This window comes from Muntiacus reevesi, chromosome 9, assembly GCF_963930625.1.
Source record: "Muntiacus reevesi chromosome 9, mMunRee1.1, whole genome shotgun sequence".
Lineage (NCBI taxonomy): Eukaryota > Metazoa > Chordata > Mammalia > Artiodactyla > Cervidae > Muntiacus > Muntiacus reevesi.
Genome location: NC_089257.1, coordinates 9,176,941 through 9,199,251, shown reverse-complemented (window position 1 = coordinate 9,199,251; position 22,311 = coordinate 9,176,941). Strand labels below are relative to the sequence as shown.

General features: G+C 37.1%; 2 protein-coding genes across 2 annotated transcripts; both read left to right on the top strand.

Annotated features, from left to right (window-relative positions):
* The first annotated feature begins 385 nt into the window (after nt 1-385).
* LOC136175512 (olfactory receptor 4A47-like) lies at nt 386-1,315 on the top strand. Its single transcript, XM_065945789.1, has one exon. The coding sequence runs from the start codon at nt 386-388 to the stop codon at nt 1,313-1,315; it is 930 nt and encodes a 309-aa protein (XP_065801861.1).
* A 6,551-nt stretch (nt 1,316-7,866) lies between these two features.
* Nucleotides 7,867-22,302, top strand: LOC136175511 (putative olfactory receptor 4A4). The gene is made up of 3 exons (XM_065945788.1): nt 7,867-8,581; nt 19,119-19,314; nt 22,281-22,302. Exons 1-3 carry the CDS (start codon nt 7,867-7,869, stop codon nt 22,300-22,302), a joined length of 933 nt encoding a protein of 310 aa, XP_065801860.1.
* Nucleotides 22,303-22,311: the final 9 nt, after the last annotated feature.

Sequence of the window (22,311 nt, the reverse complement as noted above, 5' to 3'; positions counted from 1 at the left end):
CATTACTTCCTCTTGAAAGTCTTCTGTGATACTCACTTGATATACTCCTATATTCTGACTCCTCACGACTCTGTGAATTTAATGGAACTTCATACAGGTCTCAGGAATTATTATTTTTTGGTTCTGTGTCATATAACTGAGGTTAAACAACAAACAAACAAAAAACAGAAAAAAGAACTATGCCTTATTCAACTTGGTAATCAAAATTTCTATGACACATTAGACACAAATAGATGTTCTATTGACGTTCTTCCAATGAATGAATAAATTAAAAAAATTCTTATACATTTGAGCATTTTTCCCCTTTAAGTGTTTCCCCCCTTGCTTTTTTTTTTTTTTAAAGTAAACTGCTTTAATATGTGAAGTCAGCTTCTGTCCAGATTAGATGGAATCAAGAAACAACGTAACCTACTTTGTCCTTCTGGGTCTCACACAGAATCCAAAGGAGCAGAAAGTCCTTTTTGTTTTGTTCTTGTTCATCTACCTTTTGACTCTGGTGGGCAACCTTCTTATTATAGTGACTATAGCTGTCAGTGAGACTCTGAACTCACCGAGGTACTTTTTTCTTGCTAGCTTATCATGTATGGATGTCACTTACTCCACTTCTATCACTCCCAGATTGATTTCAGAGTTGTTATTTGGGGAAAAAGCCATATCCTTTGAATCTTGTATGACTCAGCTGTTTGCAGAGCACCTTTTTGCTGGATCAGGGGTCTTCCTTCTGCTGGTGATGGCCTATGACCGCTATGTGGCCATCTGTAAGCCCTTGCATTATCTGGTGATCATGAGGCAGAGAGTGTGTGTTTTACTGCTGGTGGTGTCCTGGGTTGGAGGTTTTCTGCACTCAGTGATTCAACTTGGCACTGTTTATGGGCTCCCATTCTGTGGCCCCAATGTCATCGATCACTATACATGTGACATGTACGCCTTATTGGAACTCGTCTGTGCTGACACCTATATCATCGGCATCTTAGTGTTGGCCAATGGAGGACTGATCTGCACTGCTGTGTTTCTGCTCTTACTCGTCTCCTACGGAGTCATCCTGCACTCTCTGAAGAACCTGAGTCAGGAAGGGAGGCGGAAAGCCCTCCAAACCTGTGGCTCCCACATTACTGTGGTTGTCTGCTTCTTTGTTCCCTGCATTTTCATGTATGTGAGACCTGCTAAGACCTTTCCCACTGATAAATTATTGAGCGTGTTTTTCACTGTCATAACCCCCATGCTGAACCCATTAATCTATAGTCTAAGAAGTTCTGAGCTAACTTATGCTATGAAGAAGCTCTGGAGAAGAAACATCATCTCTCAAATTAAATAAGTGCATCATCTAACATGAAGTGAGGCATTTGACAGCAGGTTCCATTTCCTTAGAGTGCAGAAGTCATTTTAAAATTTGATTCTGATTTTAAATTTTTTCTTTAAAAGGAAAAAAATCCTCTTTCTTCAAAGAGTTTATGATCATTGCAATTAAAGATCATTATTATACAGCCGTGCTGTTAAGAGCAGTTTGCTCCATACGGAGTCCTCCCCACCCGTGTCTCCCATCACTGTGGTCGCCTTAGTGTTTGTGCCCTGCTTATTTGTGCATTTGTCCGCAAGCCTTGGGTACATTTTATATCGTAATACGTCCCTTGTTAAACTTACACTTCACCCTCAGGAGGAAGTTCTGGGATGAAAAAGTGACTTTAGGCAAAGGTCATAGAAATAAAAAGTGAGTTCGTCTTTAAAATGGTAAAGACAAAATAGAATTTTGTGATTGAAGACAATCGCACACTACTTAACAAAAGCATGCTGATTTTGACATATAGCTACTCAGAGGTGAGTTCCAGATAGAGAATTGTTTGCCATTATAAAATTGTACTTAGTTTTATGTATTACCCAGTTGGGAGCTAAATTTTATTTTCTGTCAGAATTAGAGTTTGGATTCCCTGCCAGTCCAGAAGTTGGGAGTACATACTTTCATTGCCACGGGCCTGTGTTCAGTCCCTGCTGGGAGAACTGGAATCCCAGAGGCTACACCACACAGCCACACACATAAGAAAACCACACCAATAACAAACAAACAAACAAAAAACCTAGGCAATGAATATTGAAAAAAAGAGTTTGCGATAATACAGTTCTAAAATTTTTTGAACTGCAAATGTTTATTTTTCTATGACTCATTACAGTTTCTGTTTAAGTCATCACGCTTCCATGTAGCATAATTATTCACTGCCACTCTGAGCGTAAACCCATCTCACCCAGTGTTTCATCAGTCACTTTGGTGTCTCTGCAGAGTGGAGTCGAAGTTCAATCTGTGGTGTGTAATCTGGGTGTATATTCCCACTGCTTTGTAGGGAGGAAGTTTCACATTATAAAATACCCTCTTCCCCTGCTTAATCAATCAATCTGAACTATTCTGGAGGAGCACAAAGTACTTCAAAAGTGTTTGCACCTAAAATCTGATTTTGAGACTCCAAACTCTCCCTTTATCTGGTCTGCTTTGTTTATTGATAAATCCTAAGTATTTAGAACAATGCCTGGCCTATGGTAGATACTCAATGTTGGTTGAGTAGATTATGTAATACTTGGGTATTGATAATACACACTAGTATATTTAAAATTGATAACCAACAAGGATCTACCATATACAACACAAGGAACTCTATTCAGCATCCCATAATAACCTAACTGGGAAAAGAATTGAAAGAGAATATGTACACATACACGCATAGCTCCCTCACTCTGCTGACCACCTGAAGCTGATATTGTTGGTCAACTACAATCCAATATAAAATAGACATTAATTATTAAAAAGCAGAAATTTAATTTACTAGTTTTGTCATTGGATTCCTAGATGTCCATCAGCAGATGAATGGATAAGAAAGCTGTAGTATATATGCCCAACAGAATAATCATTCAGTTATAAAAAGGAATGCATTTAAGTCAGTTCTAATGAGGTGGATTAACCTAGAGCCCATTATAAGAGTGACGTAAGGCAGAATAGATATCGTGTATTAAAGTATATATATGGAATCTAGAAAGATAGTACTGATGATCCTGTGTGAAAGACAGCAATGGAGACAGTCATAAAGAACGGATGTTTGGACTCAGTGGAAGAAGGAAGGAGCGGGATGACTTGAGAGAACAGCATTGAGACACATACCTTACCATATGTAAAATGATAACCAGAGGGAGTTTGATGTATGACACAGGGAACCCAAGCCAGTGCTCTGTGTGAACCTGGATGGATGGGGGGAAGACGGTGGGGGGTTCTGGAGGGAGGGGACACAAGTATGCAGCAGAGGCTATCACAATATTGTAAAAGAATTGTCCCCCAATTGAAGTAAATAAATACATTAAAATATAAATCTATTAAAAAGTAAAGATTTTAATTTAGTTGTTTTGTCATTAGATTGACATATTTACCTCTTAAACCCAGGTATATCTAAAGCCAATAATATTTGCAGACAGTTTGGGCTTTCGTGCTATAGTTTATGTTCATATCATAAACCATTTAATGAGGTCACCTGAGTTCTTCAATTTCTTTTAAAAATCGTGGTCAAATACACATAACAAAATATACAGTTTTACCAATTTTAAAGTGTCACTACCTTAATTTATATTGCTGTGCCAACATCATGGTTGTCATCTCCAAAATGTTTCCAACTTGTCAAACTGTAATTTCACAATCATTAAACAAAATTTCCCATTTCCACTTACCAAGCATCATCCAACTACCATTCTATTTTCTGTCTATAAACTTGACTAGTTAAGTGTCTCAATCACATGTAGTCATACAAAATTAGTTTTTCTGTGTGACTTCCTTTTTCACTTTGCATCAATATACTATCCTTTCTCCATTAAATGCTCTTGACACTCTTGTGAAAAATTATCTAGGATGTATATAAAGCTTTATTTCTAGATCATCTATTTGATTCCATTAATATGTTGTCCATCTTTATTTCAATGGTCATGCTGGGATTACCATAACTTTGTATAATATGTTTTAGGATCAGGTAGCGTGAGACCTACAACTTTCTATTTCCTTTCAAAATTGTTTTAGCAGTTTGGAGTCCTTGAGATTCTGTATGAATTTTTCTGCTTCTATAAAAACTATTCTGGGATTTTGATAAGGATTGCACTGAATCTGAAGGTATTATTAACATCTTAATAATATGTAGAGGTATTATCAACATCTTAATACTGTTAAATATCCCAGATCATAAATATCCTTCCATGTATGTGTGTATTTGATAATATCACTCAGATACATTTTGTAGTTTTCAGTTTACAAGACTGTCTCCTTGGTTAAATTTATTCCTAAATATTCTTTTTGGTGCTCTTATAAGTGTAATTATTTTCTTAATTTATTCTTGGGTTTTTCATGATCTTGTAGACATTCAACATCATTTCATAAAAAACTCTCAACAAACTGGAAATAGAAAGAATGTAGCTTGACACCATAAAGTCCATATATGACAGATGCACAGCTAACATCATCCTCAATATGGAAAGGTTAAAACCTGCCTCATTAAAATCTGGAATAGACAAGAAGGCACAAGTCTTTTTAACATAGTACTGCCATAAAAATTCCTGTGAAAATTTTAAAGCTGTGTTAAGTATAGCTCCTGTCATCTCTGAAGTGAAATAATTTTATTAATTTTTATATACTTTCAATTGCTGTAACAGGGTTTATTAAAAAAATCCGACAACTTATTTATATACTGGAGGGTAGCCAATAAGCAATGTTGTGATAGTTTCATGTGATAGCAAAGCAAAGAGCTCAGCCTATGTACACAAGCATCCATTCTCCACCAAACTCCCCTTTCACCCAGGTTACCACGTAACACTGTGCAGAGTTCCCGGTGCTCTACAGTAAGATCTTGCAGATTATTGAATTTAAATGTTGCAGTGTGCACATGCCAACTCCAAAATCCCTAACTGTCTCTTCCCCAAGTTCTTCCACCCTAACAAGCGTAAGTTTATTCTCTGAGTCTGTGAGCATGTTGTGTGTGTGCTGGGTCGTGTCCCATGGCCTGCAGCCCTCCACACTCCTCTGTCCATGGAATTTTCCAGGCTCCGTTTCATAAATAAGGTCATTTGTATAATTTCCGTAACAGTGTCTCTGATGGAAGTCACTTCCTATACTTTCGAACTCAGCTTGAGCATCACCTTAAGAAAGCTCATCTTGGATTTCTTTATCCACAGTTGAATTTTCCCTCTTATTTTCTGTCACTATACCCCACTTCTTGTCTTTTAAACAGGGAATAAAACTGCAATTTCTTTCTTAATATTGTCTCCTTCTTTTTTATATGATTCTATTATAACAAAATAAGATCCACACAGGGGAAAGTTTTACATGACTTCCCCCTGATTTTATTAATTCTTGTATCCTCACTTATAGCATGGTTGCTGGTCAAATGCGGGTATCGTCAACTTTTTGAAAAATTAATAATTGGATTATTTACTATATATAAAATTTTAATACATTCAATCGTGTTTTTGGATATTTTATATACATATATAAAAGTAAATTTAAGATAATTAAATTGGATATTGTGTAAAAGGGAGCAATCTTGCTATGGCTGGTAGGGAAACACATAACAAATAATTTCACTAAAGCTAAATGACTGAGCTGATATTTCATTCTTGATTTGTAGTCATTTCATGAATCTGGAGCTCTTGGTCCACGTTGCACCTTTCTGACACTAATTTTGTGCTTTGACCTATTAATAACTTTACATATAGACTTCCTTTAAAACGTTGGGGAAAATCACAGTGAATTAATTAAGCAAGAATTAGTCCTGGACACATGCCAGTTCCAAGACTCAATGATAATTGCAGCTGGAAGGGATGAATATCTTGTGATCTTCACCCCTAACAGGAAGAAGATGCTGCCCGCTTAGTGAGTGACAGAAATTTTTCAGAAGGTCCTTTCTTAGACTTGAGGCATGGCTTAAAAAAGGTTAGGAAATTGTTTCAAAATCTCAATCAACTACTCTGTCCATGCTAACATGACAGAGTGAAAAGGGATAAAAAGTCAAATGCATTTTTTTTTTTTTACATTAGCAGGAATAAGTTACTTGTGAAAAATTTCCCTTCAAAATGACTAATTAATATCTTCTATGTATATATAGAATTTCCTGGTCATTTTGATAAATTTCCCAAGGTAATAAACTTTTCTTTTCTCTGTGCACCATGGAATTCCATTAAAGTAATATATACTGCACATAAAAATAACCTTCTGAATAATCAGAAGACTCCATGAAGTTAATGAACAGACAGTCAAACAAAATAAACTATATTCTCAAGTAATAAGGCAGTTTTTTGCCCTCTGTTGCCAAACTGGATGAAAAATAATTTCAGTGTTTGTGAGTAATTTAGGGTCATCCTTCAGATTCTGAACAAGCCTCCACAAGGTAAAACTAACAGTAAATAGTGGGAACCAGTCTCCCAATTGTGAGAAATTATTTTGTAGAAATTAAGTTACTTTGAAGTCAAACTTAGACTCAACTCTAGGTATATCACTTAAAAATGTGACTTGGGAAACTGAATTAGTTGTTCTGAGCCTTAGCTTCTTCAGTTATGAAATGAGGATTGCGGTTCTTGTTACAGTAAATATTAAATGTGTTATATTCAGATATGAGTATATGTTTGAAATATATTGCAGGAACTTTGAGCAAAAGAGAGATGCTATCAGAATAAGATCAAAAAGGACAATTTGGGCAGCTTCAGGAGAACCAAATTTTTGGAGGCCAGAATAAATTTTTCTCCAATTTTTTTGGAGAGACTTGGTAGAAAGCTATTTCAGTGGAGCAGGAAGAAATTAAGAAGTTGGGTATGATCATATTTGTAATATATTTTGAAAGTAGAGTTGATAAGATTTATTAAGATTTTATGAAATTGGTAAATGAGAACAGTACTGAAATTTTTTTTGTCTGAAAAATAACATGGAAAATGATAGCATTTAATGAGATAAATACAGAACACCTCTTTAAATTTTATACAGGAAACTATTATGTTTAGTTTGGACAATTTAAAATTTTAATAAGTATTAAATTGCCAATCAATCGGATGTCCAAAATTAGAAATGTTGCATATAGGCAGCGTGGTGGTAAAGCATCTGCCTGCCAGTGGAGGAGAGGCAGAAGATAAGGGTTAGATCCCTGGATTGGGAAGATCCTTTGGTGGAAATGGCAACCACCCTGGTATTCTCGCCTGGGAAATCCCATGCATGGCACATATCTACGCTTGAGAATTTGAGGAGAGTTAGGGACTGGGGACTCAGTTTAGATTGTTGCAGTGCTTGTTGGTCAGGAAAAGGGAAGTGTCCACCTGAAGACCTAAGAAGTGTCAGTGCAGTTTGAGACACTTCAGGACAGCGAACTTCTACTTATTGTTTGATCTACTCATATTGATTATGTAAATTACCTTAAGCGGGTCTCAAGTATTGCACTTTTTTGACCTTATAAATGGTACACCTCTTCATGAACTTCTCTTCCCATCTTTTTTATTCTTGCATTTTTTTAAAACTCAGCTTCAGCATTGCTTCCACTGGGAAGCCTTCCTCTGATTCTAGTTGGAGAAACTCCTACTGTGACTGTTAGCCCTGTATTGATACTCATTTAATGGCATCTATTACGTGGGTCTGGAGTTGCCTGATTCCTCATTATGTGTCTAGCACTAGAGTGAAGGGAACTATGCCTTATTCAGCTTGGTAATAAAAATGTCCATGACATATTGGACACAAATAGATGCTCCGTGCATATCTTCTAATGAATGGATAAATAAAAGACAAACATTTAAGTCTTTTCTGTCTTTAGGTGTTTTCCCCTTCATTTTGGAGGTAAGCTACTCAGATGTGAAGTCAGCTTCTGTACAGACGAAATGGAAGCAAGGAGCAGTGTGACTCACTCTGTCCTCCTGGGCCTCACTCAGGATCCAAAGGGGCAGAAAGTCCTTTCTGCTATGTTCTTGCTCTTCCTTATTTTGACTGTGGTGGGAAACCTGCTCATTGTTGTGACTGTAACCGTTAGTAAGACCCTGAACTCACCAATGTACTTTTTTCTTGCTAGCTTATCATTTATGGATATCACTTATTCCTCTTCTATTACTCCCAGGTTGATTTCATACTTGTTCTTCGGGGAAAAAATCATAACCTTTGAATCTTGCATGACTCAGCTGTTTACAGAGCACTTTTTTGCTGGATCCGGGGTCTTCCTTCTGCTGGTGATGGCCTATGACCGCTATGTGGCCATCTGTAAGCCCTTGCATTATCTGGTGATCATGAGGCAGAGGGTGTGTGTTTTACTGCTGGTGGTGTCCTGGGTTGGAGGTTTTCTACACTCAGTAATTCAACTTGGCACTATTTACGGGCTCCCATTCTGTGGCCCCAATGTCATTGACCACTATATGTGTGACATGTTCCCACTATTAAAACTTGTCTGTACTGACACCTATGTCACTGGCGTCTTAGTTGTGGCCAATGGAGGATTGATCTGCAGTCTTGGGTTTCTGCTCTTACTAGTCTCCTATGGGGTCATCCTGCACTCTCTGATGGACCTGAGTCAGGAAGGGAGGCGGAAAGCCCTCCAGACCTGTGGTTCTCACATCACTGTGGTTGTCTGTTTTTTTGTTCCTTGTATTTTCATAAACACAAGACCTGCTAAGACCTTCCCCATTGACAAATTATTGAGTGTGTTCTATACAGTCATCAGTCCCATGCTAAACCCATTAATCTACAGTCTAAGAAATTCTGAGTTGACTAATGCTATGAAGAAGCTCTGGAGAAGAAACATCATATCTCATATTAAATAAGTACATCATCCACCATGAAGGGAGTCATTCGACATCAGGGTCCATTTCCTTACAATGCAGAAGTCATTTTAAAATTTGATTCTGATTTCTCTTTTTTGCAAAAACTTTTCTATAATTATAATTAAAGATAGTTATACAACTGTGCTGTTAAAACAGTTTTCCTCTCCACTAGAGTATAAAGCCTATAAATACCTATTTATCACTGTAGCTAGCAAGATTTAATGCCTATGCAGCAAGATATTAATAATATATAATTAATTTGCAAGATTATGATTATATAGTTACACTGATTTTTGAACATTTATGCTTTTATTTTTTTTACTCTTGTTGAGACACAGAGTAATTTTTATTTAGATTCTTGTCATTTAAGTAAACTCATTTATTTATATAACTTAAAATTGTTATTTTATATAGATTGTCTTCTTTGCTATGTTTCCATCACATTATGCCCCCAAATTTTAACTTAAATATTTTGCTGTTTACAAGAAAATCTGAAGTAAAATAGGGATTAATTAACAGCCTATATGAGAACCAAACAATATAGGATTGAAAGAAAGTGAAATTTGCTTAGTCGTGACCGACTCATTGCAACACCATGGACTGTATAGTCCATGGAATTCTCCAGGCCAAAATATTGGAGTGGGTAGCTTTTCCCTTCTCCAGGGGATCTTCCCAACAAGGAAATGAACCCAGGTCTCCTGCATTGCAGGCAGATTCTTTACCAGCTGAGAAACAAATGTAGCCCAAGAATACTGGAGTGGGTGTCCTATCCCTTCTACAGCGGATCTTCCCACCCCAGGAGTTGAACCGAGGTCTCCTTCATTGCAGGTGGATTCTTTAACAACTGACCTATCTGGGAAGCCCAAACAATATAGGATTAAATCTCAAATAAATTTCCAAATTTCCTATTTTTTTCTCAGCATTTTCTAGTCTTCATAAATGTAACCCCTAATTTTGTTTCTTAATTTTCATTTGACAATAATCTTTGCAAATGCAAAGGTGTTTAACAAAAGGATATTTGTTACTCTCTCTATATATCATCCTTGCTTTTACTATGCAATGTCTTGAAAAAATGTTTTTGTAGGAGTCCATATATATCTCATAACCTTTCTTATGCAGCACAATTCTCCTCATAATTTTATACTAAAATTAGTATGTCCATTTCTCTTCATGTGACTGCTAAATTTTTCTATGACAAATAACTTTCCAATGAACATATGGTTTTGAGCATGTCCAAATCTAGCTCATAGGCACAGAACTGTAGCTATGATATTTGAATCAGTGGTAGGGTAGTATATGAATTTAGAGTGTTGACATTGAGAGTTATTGCAAACTACCGTTCTTGAGATTGTCCTAATAGCTACTGTCCTGTACACTGTCTATGAGAAGTCTTCTGTCCACCTCCTCAAGACCAGTCCCTGATAAATGTTTATGATAACTGATTAAAGTTCATTTTACATTTTAACCACTACCCTTTTGATATAATTGAGTTTGGATATTTTCCCATATGTTTTGTTTGATTTGTATTTTTTCATTTTTTTCTTTTTGATTCTGAAGCTGAAGTTCCAATACTTTTGAGCACTTGCTATGAAGAACCCACTCATTAGAGTGTGTTATTAATTTTTGAGTTTTGATATTGAAATTCCAACTAACAATGTTAATGTATGTACTTAAAAAAATAATTGTAATATATAGTGGAACTATGAACTTCCCTGATGGCTCAGCAGGTAAAGAACCCTGCCTGCAATGCAGGAAACACAGGAGATGTGGATTCCATCCCTGGGTTTGGAAGATCCCTTGGAGGAGGGCATGGCAACCCACTACAGTGCTCTTGCCTGGAAAATCCCATGGACAGATGAGCTTCATGGGATACAGTCCATGAGGTCACAAAGAACTGGACATGACTGAGTGAGCACCCAGCATGCACACAATGGAACTATGTGTAACTTTGTTCTGCATTTTCCAAGTCTCCTGTAAATGTGTTATCTTACTTTTCTAATTTAAAAAATAAAATAGAAGGAAGAAAAAAAATCTTTTTACCATTGAATATGTAACTAACATTTTCTGGTTATATGTTTTTACCTTTTTAAACTACTTGCAGTATTTTGATGAAAGTGAAAGAGGAGAGTGAAAAAGCCAATGCTATCTCAAAATGCATGTTGTGGGTTAGGGGCCTGTTGCAACTCTCTCAGTTTTCAGTCATTTCCTTTCTCTATTTAAGAACTTGCTAAAGGTCTGCATAGTAAAGGTTATGGTTTTTCCAGTGGTCATGTATGGATGTGAGAGTTGGACTGTGAAGAAAGCTGAGCACCAAAGAATTGATGCTTTTGAACTGTGGTGTTGGAGAAGACTCTTGAGAGTCCGTTGGACTGCAAGGAGATCCAACCAGTCCATCCTAAAGGAGATCAGTCTTGGGTGTCCATTAGAAGGGCTGATGCTGAAGCTGAAATTCCAGTACTTTGGCCACCTCATGCGAAGAGTTGACTCACTGGAAAAGACCCTGATGCTGGGAGGTATTGGGGGTAGGAGGAGAAGGGGATGACAGAGGATGAGATGATTGGATGGCATCACCGACTTGATGGACATGAATTTGAGTAAACTCCGGGAGTTGGTGATGGACAGGGCGTCCTGGCATGCTGTGATTCATGGGATCACAAAGAGTCGAACACGACTGACAGACTGAACTGAGCTGAACTGAATAGGCATATAACTTCTTGCTTAAAACTAGCAAGGGGGCACTCTATCTGTCCCCTTCTGATGTCTATGTCAGAAGATTTCACTGTCTCTTTTATACTTTAATAAAACCTTGCTACACAGAAAGCTCCAAGTGATCAAGCCTTGTCTCTGGCCCTGGATTGAATTCCTCTCCTATGGAGGCCACGAATCCCAGTGTTGTTCCCAGCTTGTGGCAGCACCATTTCAAAACCATCATGTCATGAGTGTCATGACAGTTTCACAGAACAGGAAGGGACGTGGCTCACTCTTTCAGGTATGGGAGCTACAGGATTGCCCTTGCAATCACCCAGATTCTCTTCATGGTGTTGCTGCCTTTCTGCGGCTCCCATGTCACCGACCATCCATGTGTGAATTAAACCCTTTACTGAAACCTGCCTGCATGGACGCTCACTCCCTTGGTCTCTCTTGCTGCTAACAGTGGGTTCATTTATCGGTTAAATATTTTCCTCTAATTGTCTCCCATGTGGTCAGCTTGTGCTGCATAGAGACCTATAGGTTGGAGGGGAGATGCAAAGTCCTCTCCACCTGTGTCTTCCACATCACTGTGGTCATTGTAATCTTTGTGCCCTGCTTATTTGCCCTGAAGGCGTGGCTCATTTTATATCATCATAACTCCTTTGTTAAACTTCTTAAACTTACTCACTCAGAAATCCAGAGGTGAAAAAATGCTATGAGGAATTTTTGGAGTGAAAATGTGGGCTTGGGAAATAATCATAGCAATATGAAATGGCTTTGTATTTTAAATGGTGAATAGTAAATAAATACAATTTTATGGAACATTGCTTATCAAAAGTATGTTGATTTTGACATATAAGTACCCAGGGGTAAGGTCCAGGCAGGAAATCACTAACCATTATGAAAATTGTATTTAAATTTATATATTGCCCAGTTCAGAATTCATTATGATTCTGAGATTCTCTGGGTTTCCAGTGGTTGGGACTACAGACTTTCATTGCCTAGGGCTTAGATTCAGTCCCTGGTAAAAGTAGGATCCCCCAATTCACATGGCATGACCAGAAACAAATAAACAATACCAGGAAAAACATACAAAGAAAACCTAGCTAACAAATAATAAAAAAAAAAAAAAGAGAAGTTTTAGGATACAGTTATAGAGATTTTACTTTTTGAAATGCAAACATGTTTATTTTATTATGACTCAATACAATTTCTCTTTAGACTGTCACTCTTCCACATAGCACAGATTATTCCCTGTCACTCCGAGAGTAAACTCTTCCCAATAAGGAGTAGATCAGTCACTTTGGTGCCTTTCTTTGCAGGGTAGAGTTTAAGCCCTGTCTTTGGTGTATAATCTGTGTTCTGTATATTTCCACTGCTTTGTAGAGAGGGACTTTGTAGAGAGGGACCTTCACTTTATAAAATCCCCTCTTCCCATGCATAACCAGGCATTCTGAATGTATCTGGAGGAGCATAAAATCCTTCAAATATGTTTTCTAATTTACAACCAAAACCTGATTTTGAAACTTCAAAATAAAAAATTTGGATTTCATTTCTTTCTTTCTCACCCAGGCTTTTTTTGGGTCTCCTTTCCTTTTTGATGCATCCTGAGTACTTAGAACAGTGCCTAGTCCATGGTAGGTACTTAATATTTGCTGAATTGATTATAAAAAAATTTGAGATTGACAAATATATGTTACTATATTTAAAGTAGATAGTCAACAAGACATACTATATAACACAGGGAACTCTACTCACTATTTTGTAAAAGTTTAAATGAAAAAGAATTGAGAAAAAATTGATACAGGTGTATATATATACACACATCTATCTATCTGTATACATATATGTCTGAATCACCTTGCAGTACACCTGCACCTAACACATTGTTAATCAACTATACTGAAATATAAACTGAAAATTTAAAGCTAGAGTTTCTAATTAGTAGTTTGTCATCGGATTGACACGAAAATGAAAGTGTTAGTTGCTTAGCCGTGTCCTACTGTGATTTCGTAGACTGTAGCCCACCATGGCTGCTCCGTCCATGGAATTTTTTAGTCAAGAATACTGGAGTGGGTTGCCATTTCCTTCTCTATTGGATTGACATATTTGTCTCTTAAACAAATTACACATGTGTATCTGAAACCAATGATATTTGCATATATTTGGGGCTATCGGGTTATTTGTCTATTGTACTTTAGTCCAGATTCACATCATAAATCAATTAATGAGGTGACCTTAGTTCTTAAATTTGCTTTTTTAAATTATGGTCTAGTATGCATAATAAATTTATATTTTCCACAGGACTGGAAAAGGTCAGATTTCATTCCAATCCCAAAGAAGGACAATGCCAAAGAATGTTCAAACTACCTCCCAGTTGCGCTCATCTCTCATGCTAGCAAAGTAATCCTCAAAATTCTCCAAGCCAGGCTTCAACAATACATGAACTGTGAAATTCCAGATGTTCAAGCTGGATTTAGAAAAGGCAGGGGAAACAGAGATCATATTGCCAACATCTGCTGGATCATCGAAAAAGCGAGAGAGTTCCAGAAAAATATCAACTTCTGCTTTATTGACAATGCCAAAACCTTTGACTGTGTGGATCACAAGAAACTGTGGAAAATTCTTCAAGAGATGGGACTACCCTAGCCTCTGAGAAATCTGTATGCAGGTCAAGAAGCAACAGTTAGAACCAGACATGGAACAAAGAACTGGTTCCAAATTGGGAAAGTAGGACATCAAGGCTACATATTGTTACCCTGCTTATTTAACTTATATGCAGAGTACATCATGAGAAACACTGGGCTGGATGAAACACACGCTGGAATCAAGATTGCCAGGAGAAATATTAATAACCTCAGATACGCAGATGACACCACACTTATGGCAGAAAGCGAAGAAGAACTAAAGAGCCTCTTGATGAAAGTGAAAGAGGAGAGTGAAAATGCTGGCTTAAAATTCAACATTAATTAGCCTCAATTAAAACAAATAAATTAATTAAAAAATAAAAATAAAAAAATTAATGAAACAAAAGATGTTCACAGTTGTGCCACTTACAAGAGTTAAAACAGCAGAAAAAACCTACAAGTCTAATAAACAGAACTGCTTAAAGAAAAAACAATAAAAAACCTCAACATTTGAGAAACTAACATCATGGGATCCAATGCCATCACTTCATGGCAAATAGATGGGGCAACAAAAGAAACAGGGAGATACTTAATTTTGGGGCTCCAAAATCACTGCAGATGGTGACTGCAGCCCTGAAATTAAAAGACGCTTGTTCTTTGGAAGAAAAGTATGACCAAGCTAGACAGCATATTAAAATGCAGTGACATTACTTTGCCAACAAAGGTCCGTCTAGTCAAACTATAGTTTTTCCAGTAGTCATGTATGGATGTGAGAGTTGGACAATAAAGAAAGCTGAGTGTCAACAATTGATGCTTTTGAACTATGGTGTCGGAGAAGACTCTTTCAAGTCCCTTGGACTGCAAAGAGATCCAACCAATCCATCCTAAAGGAAATCAGTCTTGAATATTCATTGGAAGAATAGATGCTGAAGCTGAAACTCCAATACTTTGACCCCCTGATGCAAAGAAGTGACTCATTGGAAAAGACCATGATGCTGGGAAAGATTGAAGTCGGGAGGAGAAGGGGACGACAGAGGATGAGGTGGTTGGATGGCATTATCAACTCAATGGACATGAGTTTGAGCAAGCTCTGGGATTTGGGAATGGACAGGAATTGGGTAATGTACAGGGAAGGCTGGCGTGGCACATTTCATGAGGTCACAAAGAGTCGGATATGACTGCGTGACTGAACTGTTACATAATAAAATTTACAATTTTCACCATCTTAAGGTAGTATTAATTTAACTCACGTTGTTGTGTAAATGTTACTAATATCTATCTCGCCAACTAGTCCAACTTCACAAACTGAAAGTCCACAACTATTAAAGAAAACTTTCCATTTTCACTCACAGAAACCCAGGAAACCTCTATTCTACTTTGTCTATGAATCTATTTTATTTGCCTCTGTTAGTGGAATCATACAAAATCTGCTTTTGTGTGTGTTTGTGACTGCCTTTTTTGACTAGTGTCATATAAAACCCTTTTTCCATTAAATGTTCTTGACACCCTTTTTGAAATTTATTAAATGCATATTTAGAGATTTATTTCTAGGCTGTCTATTATATTGCATTAATCTGTTATTCATCTTTATTCCAATATGGGTGCTGTGACTACTATAGCTTTGCAATTTTTTAACATGTGGAAGTATGAGATCTCTAACTTCTTTTTCAATATTGCTTTGGCAGTTTGTAGTCCTTGAGATTCCACATGAATTTTAGCATGGATTTTTCTATTTTTGCTAAAAATATTTTTGGTGTTTTGATAGGGATTGCACTATATTTTAGATCACTTGAGGTAGTATTAATTTCTTAATACTGTTAAATATTCCAGCTCATAAATGTCTTCCCATATATGTGTGTGTTCTATAATATCTCTGAGTAATGCTTATAGTTTTCAATTTACAAGACTTTTGTCTCCTTGGTTAAGCTTACTCTTAACCATTTTATTCTTTTTGATGTTGTAGTGGAATTGTTTCCTTAATTTCTCCTTGAGTTATTTATGATCATATAAACTTTCACATCATTTCATAAAAATACTTTTAATAAGCTGCAAATAGGAGTGCAACTCAACATGATACTGTCCAAATGTGAGAGAGCCACAGCTAATACACTCACATTTAAAAGTTTACAGCTTTCCATTAAAATCTGGAATAGGACGAGCAGGCACACATATTTTAATATAGTGAAGCTATATAATTTTCTATGAAAATTTTAGATTTTTCCAGGTAGAGCTCTTGTGAGTTACTTTTGTTTTGCTTTTGTTTTAAGCTTAGATGGTGATATTTATTGGGATTGAATTGACTTCATAGATAATGTTGGGGGATAATTGTTATCTTTTCAATTATTTTCCTATCCAAAAATATGCAGTATTCTTGCACTTCTTAAGTATAAAGTATTATTTTTCAAATGTAAGTCTTGTGTGGTTCTCAGTTCAGTTCAGTTCAGTTGCTCAGTCGTGTCCGACTCCTTGCGACCCCATGAATTGCAGCATGACAGGCCTCCCTGTCCATCACCAACTCCCGGAGTTTACTCAAACTCACGTCCATTGAGTCAGTGATGCCATTCAGCCATCTCACCCTCTGTCGTCCCCTTCTCCTCCTGCCCCCAATTCCTCCCAGCGTCAGGGTCTTTTCCAATGAGTCAACTCTTCGCATGAGGTAGCCAAAATATTGGAGTTTCAGCTTCAGCATCAGTCCTTCTAATGAACACCCAGCACTGATCTCCTTTAGGATGGACTGGTTGGATCTCCTTGTAGTCCAAGAGACTCTCAAGAGTCTTCTCCAACACCACAGTTCAAAAGAATCAATTTTTCGGCACTCAGCTTTCTTCACAGTCCAACTCTCACATCCATACATGACCACTCGAAAAACCATAGCCTTGACCAGACGGACATTTGTTGGCAAAGTAATGTCTCTGCTTTTTAATCTGCTGTCTAGGTTGGTCATAGCTTTTCTTCCAAGAAGCAAGTGTATTTTAATTTCATTGCTGCAGTCACCATCTGCAGTGATTTGGGAGACCAAGAAAATAAAGTCTGTCACTGATTCCATTGTTTCCCCATCAACTTTCCATGAAATGATGGGGCCGGATCCCAAGATCTTATTTTTTTGAATGTTGAGTTTTAAGCCAGCTTTTTCACTTTCTTATTTCATTTTCATCAAGAGTCTCTTCAGTTTCTCTTTGCTTTCTTCCATAAAGGTGGTGTCATCTGCATGTCTGATGTTTTATATATTTCTCCTGGAAATCTTGATTCCACCTTGTGCTTCATCCAGCCTGGCATTATGCATGATGTACTCTGCATAGAAGTTAAATAAGCAGCGTTACAATATACAGCCTTGATGTACTCCTCTCCCAAATTTGAACCAGTCTGTTGTTCCATGTCCAGTTCTAACTGTTGCTTCTTGACCTGCATACAGATTTCTCAGAAGGCGGGTCAGGTGGTCTGGTATTCCCATCTCTTTCAGAATTTTCCCCAGTTTATTATGATCCACACAGTCAAAGGCTTTGCAATAGTCAATAAAGCAGAAGTATATGTTTTTCTGGAACTTTCTTGGGTTTTTTGATGATCCAACAGATGTAGGCAATTTGATCTCTGGTTCCTCTGCCTTTTCTAAATCCAGCTTGAACATCTGGACGTTCTCGGTTCATGTATTGCTGAAGCCTGGCTTGGAGAATTTTGAGCATTACTTTGTTAGCGTGTGAGATGAGTCAAGTGTATGGTAGTTTGGACATTCTTTGGCATTGCCTTTCTTTGGGATTGGAATGGAAAGAGGTTTTTCAGTCCTGTGACCACTGCTGATTATTCCAAATTTGCTGGCATATCGAGTGCAGCACTTTAACACTGTCATCTTTTAGGATTTGAAATAGCTCAACTGGCATTCCATCACCTCCACTAGCTTTGTTTGTAGTGATGATTCCTAAGGCTCACTTGACTTTGCATTCCAGGATTTCTGGTTCTAGGTGAGTGATCACACCGTTGTGGTTATCTGGGTCATGAAAATCTTTTTTGTGCAATTCTTCTGTGTATTCTTGCCATCTTTTCTTAATTCCAAAGAATAGCTAGTTCCAAAGAATAGCAAGGGGAGATAAAGCCTTTCTAAGTTATCAATGCAAAGAAATAAAGGAGATTAATAGTATGAGAATGACTGGAGATCTCTTCAAAAAAAATTAGAAATACCAAGGGAATATTTCTTGAAAAGATGGGCACAATAAAGGACAGAAATATTATGGACCTAATAGAAGCAGAAGATATTAAGAAAATGTGGCAAGAATGCACATGAGATCTATACAAAAAAGATCTTAACAAACCAGATACCCATGATGGTGAATTTTTTTTTTTCACAATGGTGAATTTAAAATTAGCTACTGCATATTTTATTTTAAGGCATTTAGCTGTGTTTTCTGATATAACTTTCATATATCTAACCAAAATTTAAGGTGATTAAATTACATCTTAAAATAGCATTTGGTTGTTTAGCCCTTCTCATTCTGTCATGCTAGCTGGCCAGATTAGTTGACCTGAGATTTTGAAAGATATTCATGTGATTTTTTTTAAGTCATATTTTAAGCCTAAGAAAAGACCTCAGGAAATCTCAATGCCTGTTACTAAGTGGATAGCATCTTCTTACCCTTAGGCGTGAAGATTATGGGATAGATATTTCATCCCTTCCAGCTGCAATTATCATTGAGTCTTAGAACTGGAATATATCCAAGACTGATTCTTATTTAATTAATTCACTGGGACTTTCCCCAAAGTTTATAAAGATCATCTATATGCAAAGTTTTTATTGGACAAGTCACATAATTCATGTCAGAAAGGTCCAACATGGGGAAAACTCTTCATAAGAATGAGAACTTCATGAGAAGAAAAGAATCGTCATGAGACTAAAGACAATCAAGGTTAATATATAAACCCAGTCATTTTACTCCAGTGAACAGATATGTTGTGTATTTTCCCACCTGCCATAGCATGATTTTCAATTTAAATTTTTTCCCCCTTGTCTTTTAGACCAACTGCTTCTAATACCGGAACTCAGCTTCTGTCCAGACTGGATGGAACCAAGGAACAATGTAACTTACTTTGTCCTCCTGGGCCTCACACAGAATCCAAAGGAACAGAAGGTCCTTTTTGTTATATTCTTGTTCTTCTACATTTCCACCCTGATGGGCAACCTGGTCATTATTGTGCTATTTTTCTTTTTCAAGTTAGTAGAAAAAAGTTACTTGTGAAAAATTTTGCTGGGAAATGACTACTTGATATCTTTTATGTATATACAGGATTTCTTGGTCATTTTGATAAATTTATAATTTGATAAACTTTTGTTTTTCTGTATGCACCTTGGAATTCCTTTCAAATAATCTACACTGCACATAAAAATAACTTGAATAATCATGAGACTCCATGAAGAAAATGGACAGACAGTCAAATGGAATCAAATTTATCTTCAAATAATAAAGCAACCTTTTGCCCTCTGTTGTCAAACTGGATGAAAAATAATTCTTAGTGTTTATGAATAACTTAAAGGCATCATTTAGATTCTGAAGTAGCCTCTAAAGGTAAGACTAATGGTAAATCATGGGAACCAAACTCACAAGCGTGGAATGTTCTTTATTGTAAAAGAAATTATAATACTTTGAAATCAATCAAACAGATTTAGTTCTAGATGTAACCCTTAAAAATATGTGATTTGAGGGAAATGAATAAGATATTCTGAGCTTTAGTTTCTTGCATTATAAAATGGGAATTCCAGTTCTTGTTACTCTAAACATTAAATGTGGTACATTAAACTTTGGGTCTGTGATTGGAATATATAGTTAAGACTTTTCAGCAGCAGGATGATGTCATCAGAATAAAATTTAAAAGGACAATTTGGGCTGCTTCAAGGGAATCAGTTTTTGGAGGCCAGAATAAACATGGAGAGATTTGGCAGGAGGCTACAGCAGTAGACCAGGAAGAAATTAAGAAGTAGGATATGATCAAACTTGTGATATATTTTGAAAATAGAGTAAATAGGAATTATTAAATTTTTATGAGACTATCAATGAGTGAAGAGCATTGAAATTTTTGTCTGAACAATAGCATGGAAAATAATAGGATTTAATAGATAAATAAGGAGCATCTGTTGAAATTTTGTATAGACAATGCTTATATTTATAGTAGAACTTTTAAAAGTTAGCTTTGTAAATACTACATTGCCAGTAAACTATGCCAAAATTAGAGATGTTGCATATCAGTTCAGTTGCTCAGTTGTGTCCCACACTGTGATCCCATGGACTGCAACATGCCAGGCCTCCCTGTCCATCACCAACTCCCGGAGTTTATTCAAACTGATGTCCATTGAGTTGGTGATACAATCCAACCATCTCATCCTCTATTGTCCCCTTCTCCTCCTGCCTTCAATCTTTCCCAGCATCAGGGTCTTTTCCAATGAGTCACTTCTTCACATCAGGTGGCCAAAGTATTGGAGTTTCAGCTTCAGCATCAATCCTTCCAGTGAATATTCAGAACTGATATCCTTTAGGATGGACTGGTTGGATCTCCTTGCAGTCCAAGGGATTCTCAAGAGTCTTCTCCAACACCACAGTTCAAAAGCATCTATTGTTCAGTGCTCAGCTTTCTTTATAGTCCAACTCTCACATCCATACATGACCACTGGAAAAACCATACCTTTGACTAGATGGATCGGTTTGTTGGCAAATTTATTGTCTCTGCTTTTTAATATGCTGTCTATTTTGGTCACAAGTTTTCTTCCAAGGAGCAAATGTCTTTTAATTTCAGGGCTGCAGTCATCATCTACAGTGATATTGGAGCCCCCAAAATAAAGTTTATCAATGTTTCCACTGTTTCCCCATCTATTTGCCATGAAGTGATGGGGCCAGATGCCAGGATCTTAGTTTTCTGAATGTTGAGGTTTAAGCCAACTTTTCCACTCTACTCTTTCACTTTCATTAAGAGGCTCTATAATTCTTCACTCTCTGCTATAAGGGTGGTGTCATCTGCATATCTGAGGTTACCAATATTTCTCCCGGAAATCTTGATTCCAGCTTGTGCTTCATCTAGTCCGGTGTTTCTCATGATGTACTCTGCATATAGGTTAAATAACCAGGGTGACGATATGCAGCCTTACACATGCTTGAAAATTAGGGGAGAAACAGGGACTGACCCAAAATTAGACTGTGGTAGCATTTACTGGTCAGAAAAAGGGAAATATCCACCTCAAGACCTAAGAAGTGTCAGTGAGGTTTGAGACAATTCAGGACAAGGATCTTCTATTCACAGTTTGATCTATCTACACTGTAAATTACCTTAAGTGGGTCTCATTTATTATACTTTCTGACTCTATAAGTGATGCACTTTTTCATGGAATTCTCTCCCATCTATTTTATGCTTTCAATTTTTTAAAAACTCAACCAAAGCATTGCTTCCTCCAGGAAGCCTTCTTTGATTACAGTTTGATATACTCCTAAAGTGAAGGAAAGTGAAAGTGAAGTCATTCAGTCATGTCCAACTCTTTGTGACTCCATGGACTGTATCCTACCAGGTTCCTTCGTCCATGGGGTTTTCCAGGCAAGAGTACTGGAGTGGGTTGCTATTTCCTTTCCAGGGGATCTTCCCGACCCAGGGATCAAACCTGGGTCTCCCTCATTGTAGGCAGACGCTTTTACCATCTGAGGGACCTGTGATCCTAAGCACTGTGTGATATTCATTAAAAAAAAAAAATACAGTTGCTCAATCCTGTCTGATCTTTGTGACTGCTTGGACTATAATTTTCCAGGCTGCTCTCTCCATGGAATTTTCCAGGCAAGATAATGGAGTGGGTTGCCATTTCCTCCTCCAGTGAATGCTAACAATCCTGGAATCAAACCTAGGTCTCCTGCACTGCGGGCAGATTCTTCACCATCTGAGCACCAGGGAAACCAAATATTAATGGCATATATAACTTGGGTCTGGAATTGCCTGATCCCTTGTTATGTACCATATCACTGAGGGAAAGAAACTCCGCCTTACTCAACTTGTAATCAAAATGTCCATGACATATTAGACACAAATAGATGTTCTGCATACATTCTTCAAGTGAATGTGTAAATAAATAATTGTGCATTTAAGTGTTTTCCCCTTTAAGTGTTTTTTTTTTTTTTTAATTTAAATGTTTTTCCCCTTGTCTTTTAGACCAACTGCTTCTAATACCTGAACTCAGCTT

Coding starts and splice junctions, on each gene's coding strand:
- LOC136175512 (XM_065945789.1), top strand. CDS start 386: ATGGAATCAAGAAACAACGTAACCTACTTTGTCCTTCTGGGTCTCACA.
- LOC136175511 (XM_065945788.1), top strand. CDS start 7,867: ATGGAAGCAAGGAGCAGTGTGACTCACTCTGTCCTCCTGGGCCTCACT. Junction 8,582..19,118: donor GAAAGCCCTCCAGACCTGTG/GTTCTCACATCA, acceptor CTTGTCTTTTAG/ACCAACTGCTTCTAATACCG. Junction 19,315..22,280: donor GTGCTATTTTTCTTTTTCAA/GTTAGTAGAAAA, acceptor CTTGTCTTTTAG/ACCAACTGCTTCTAATACCT.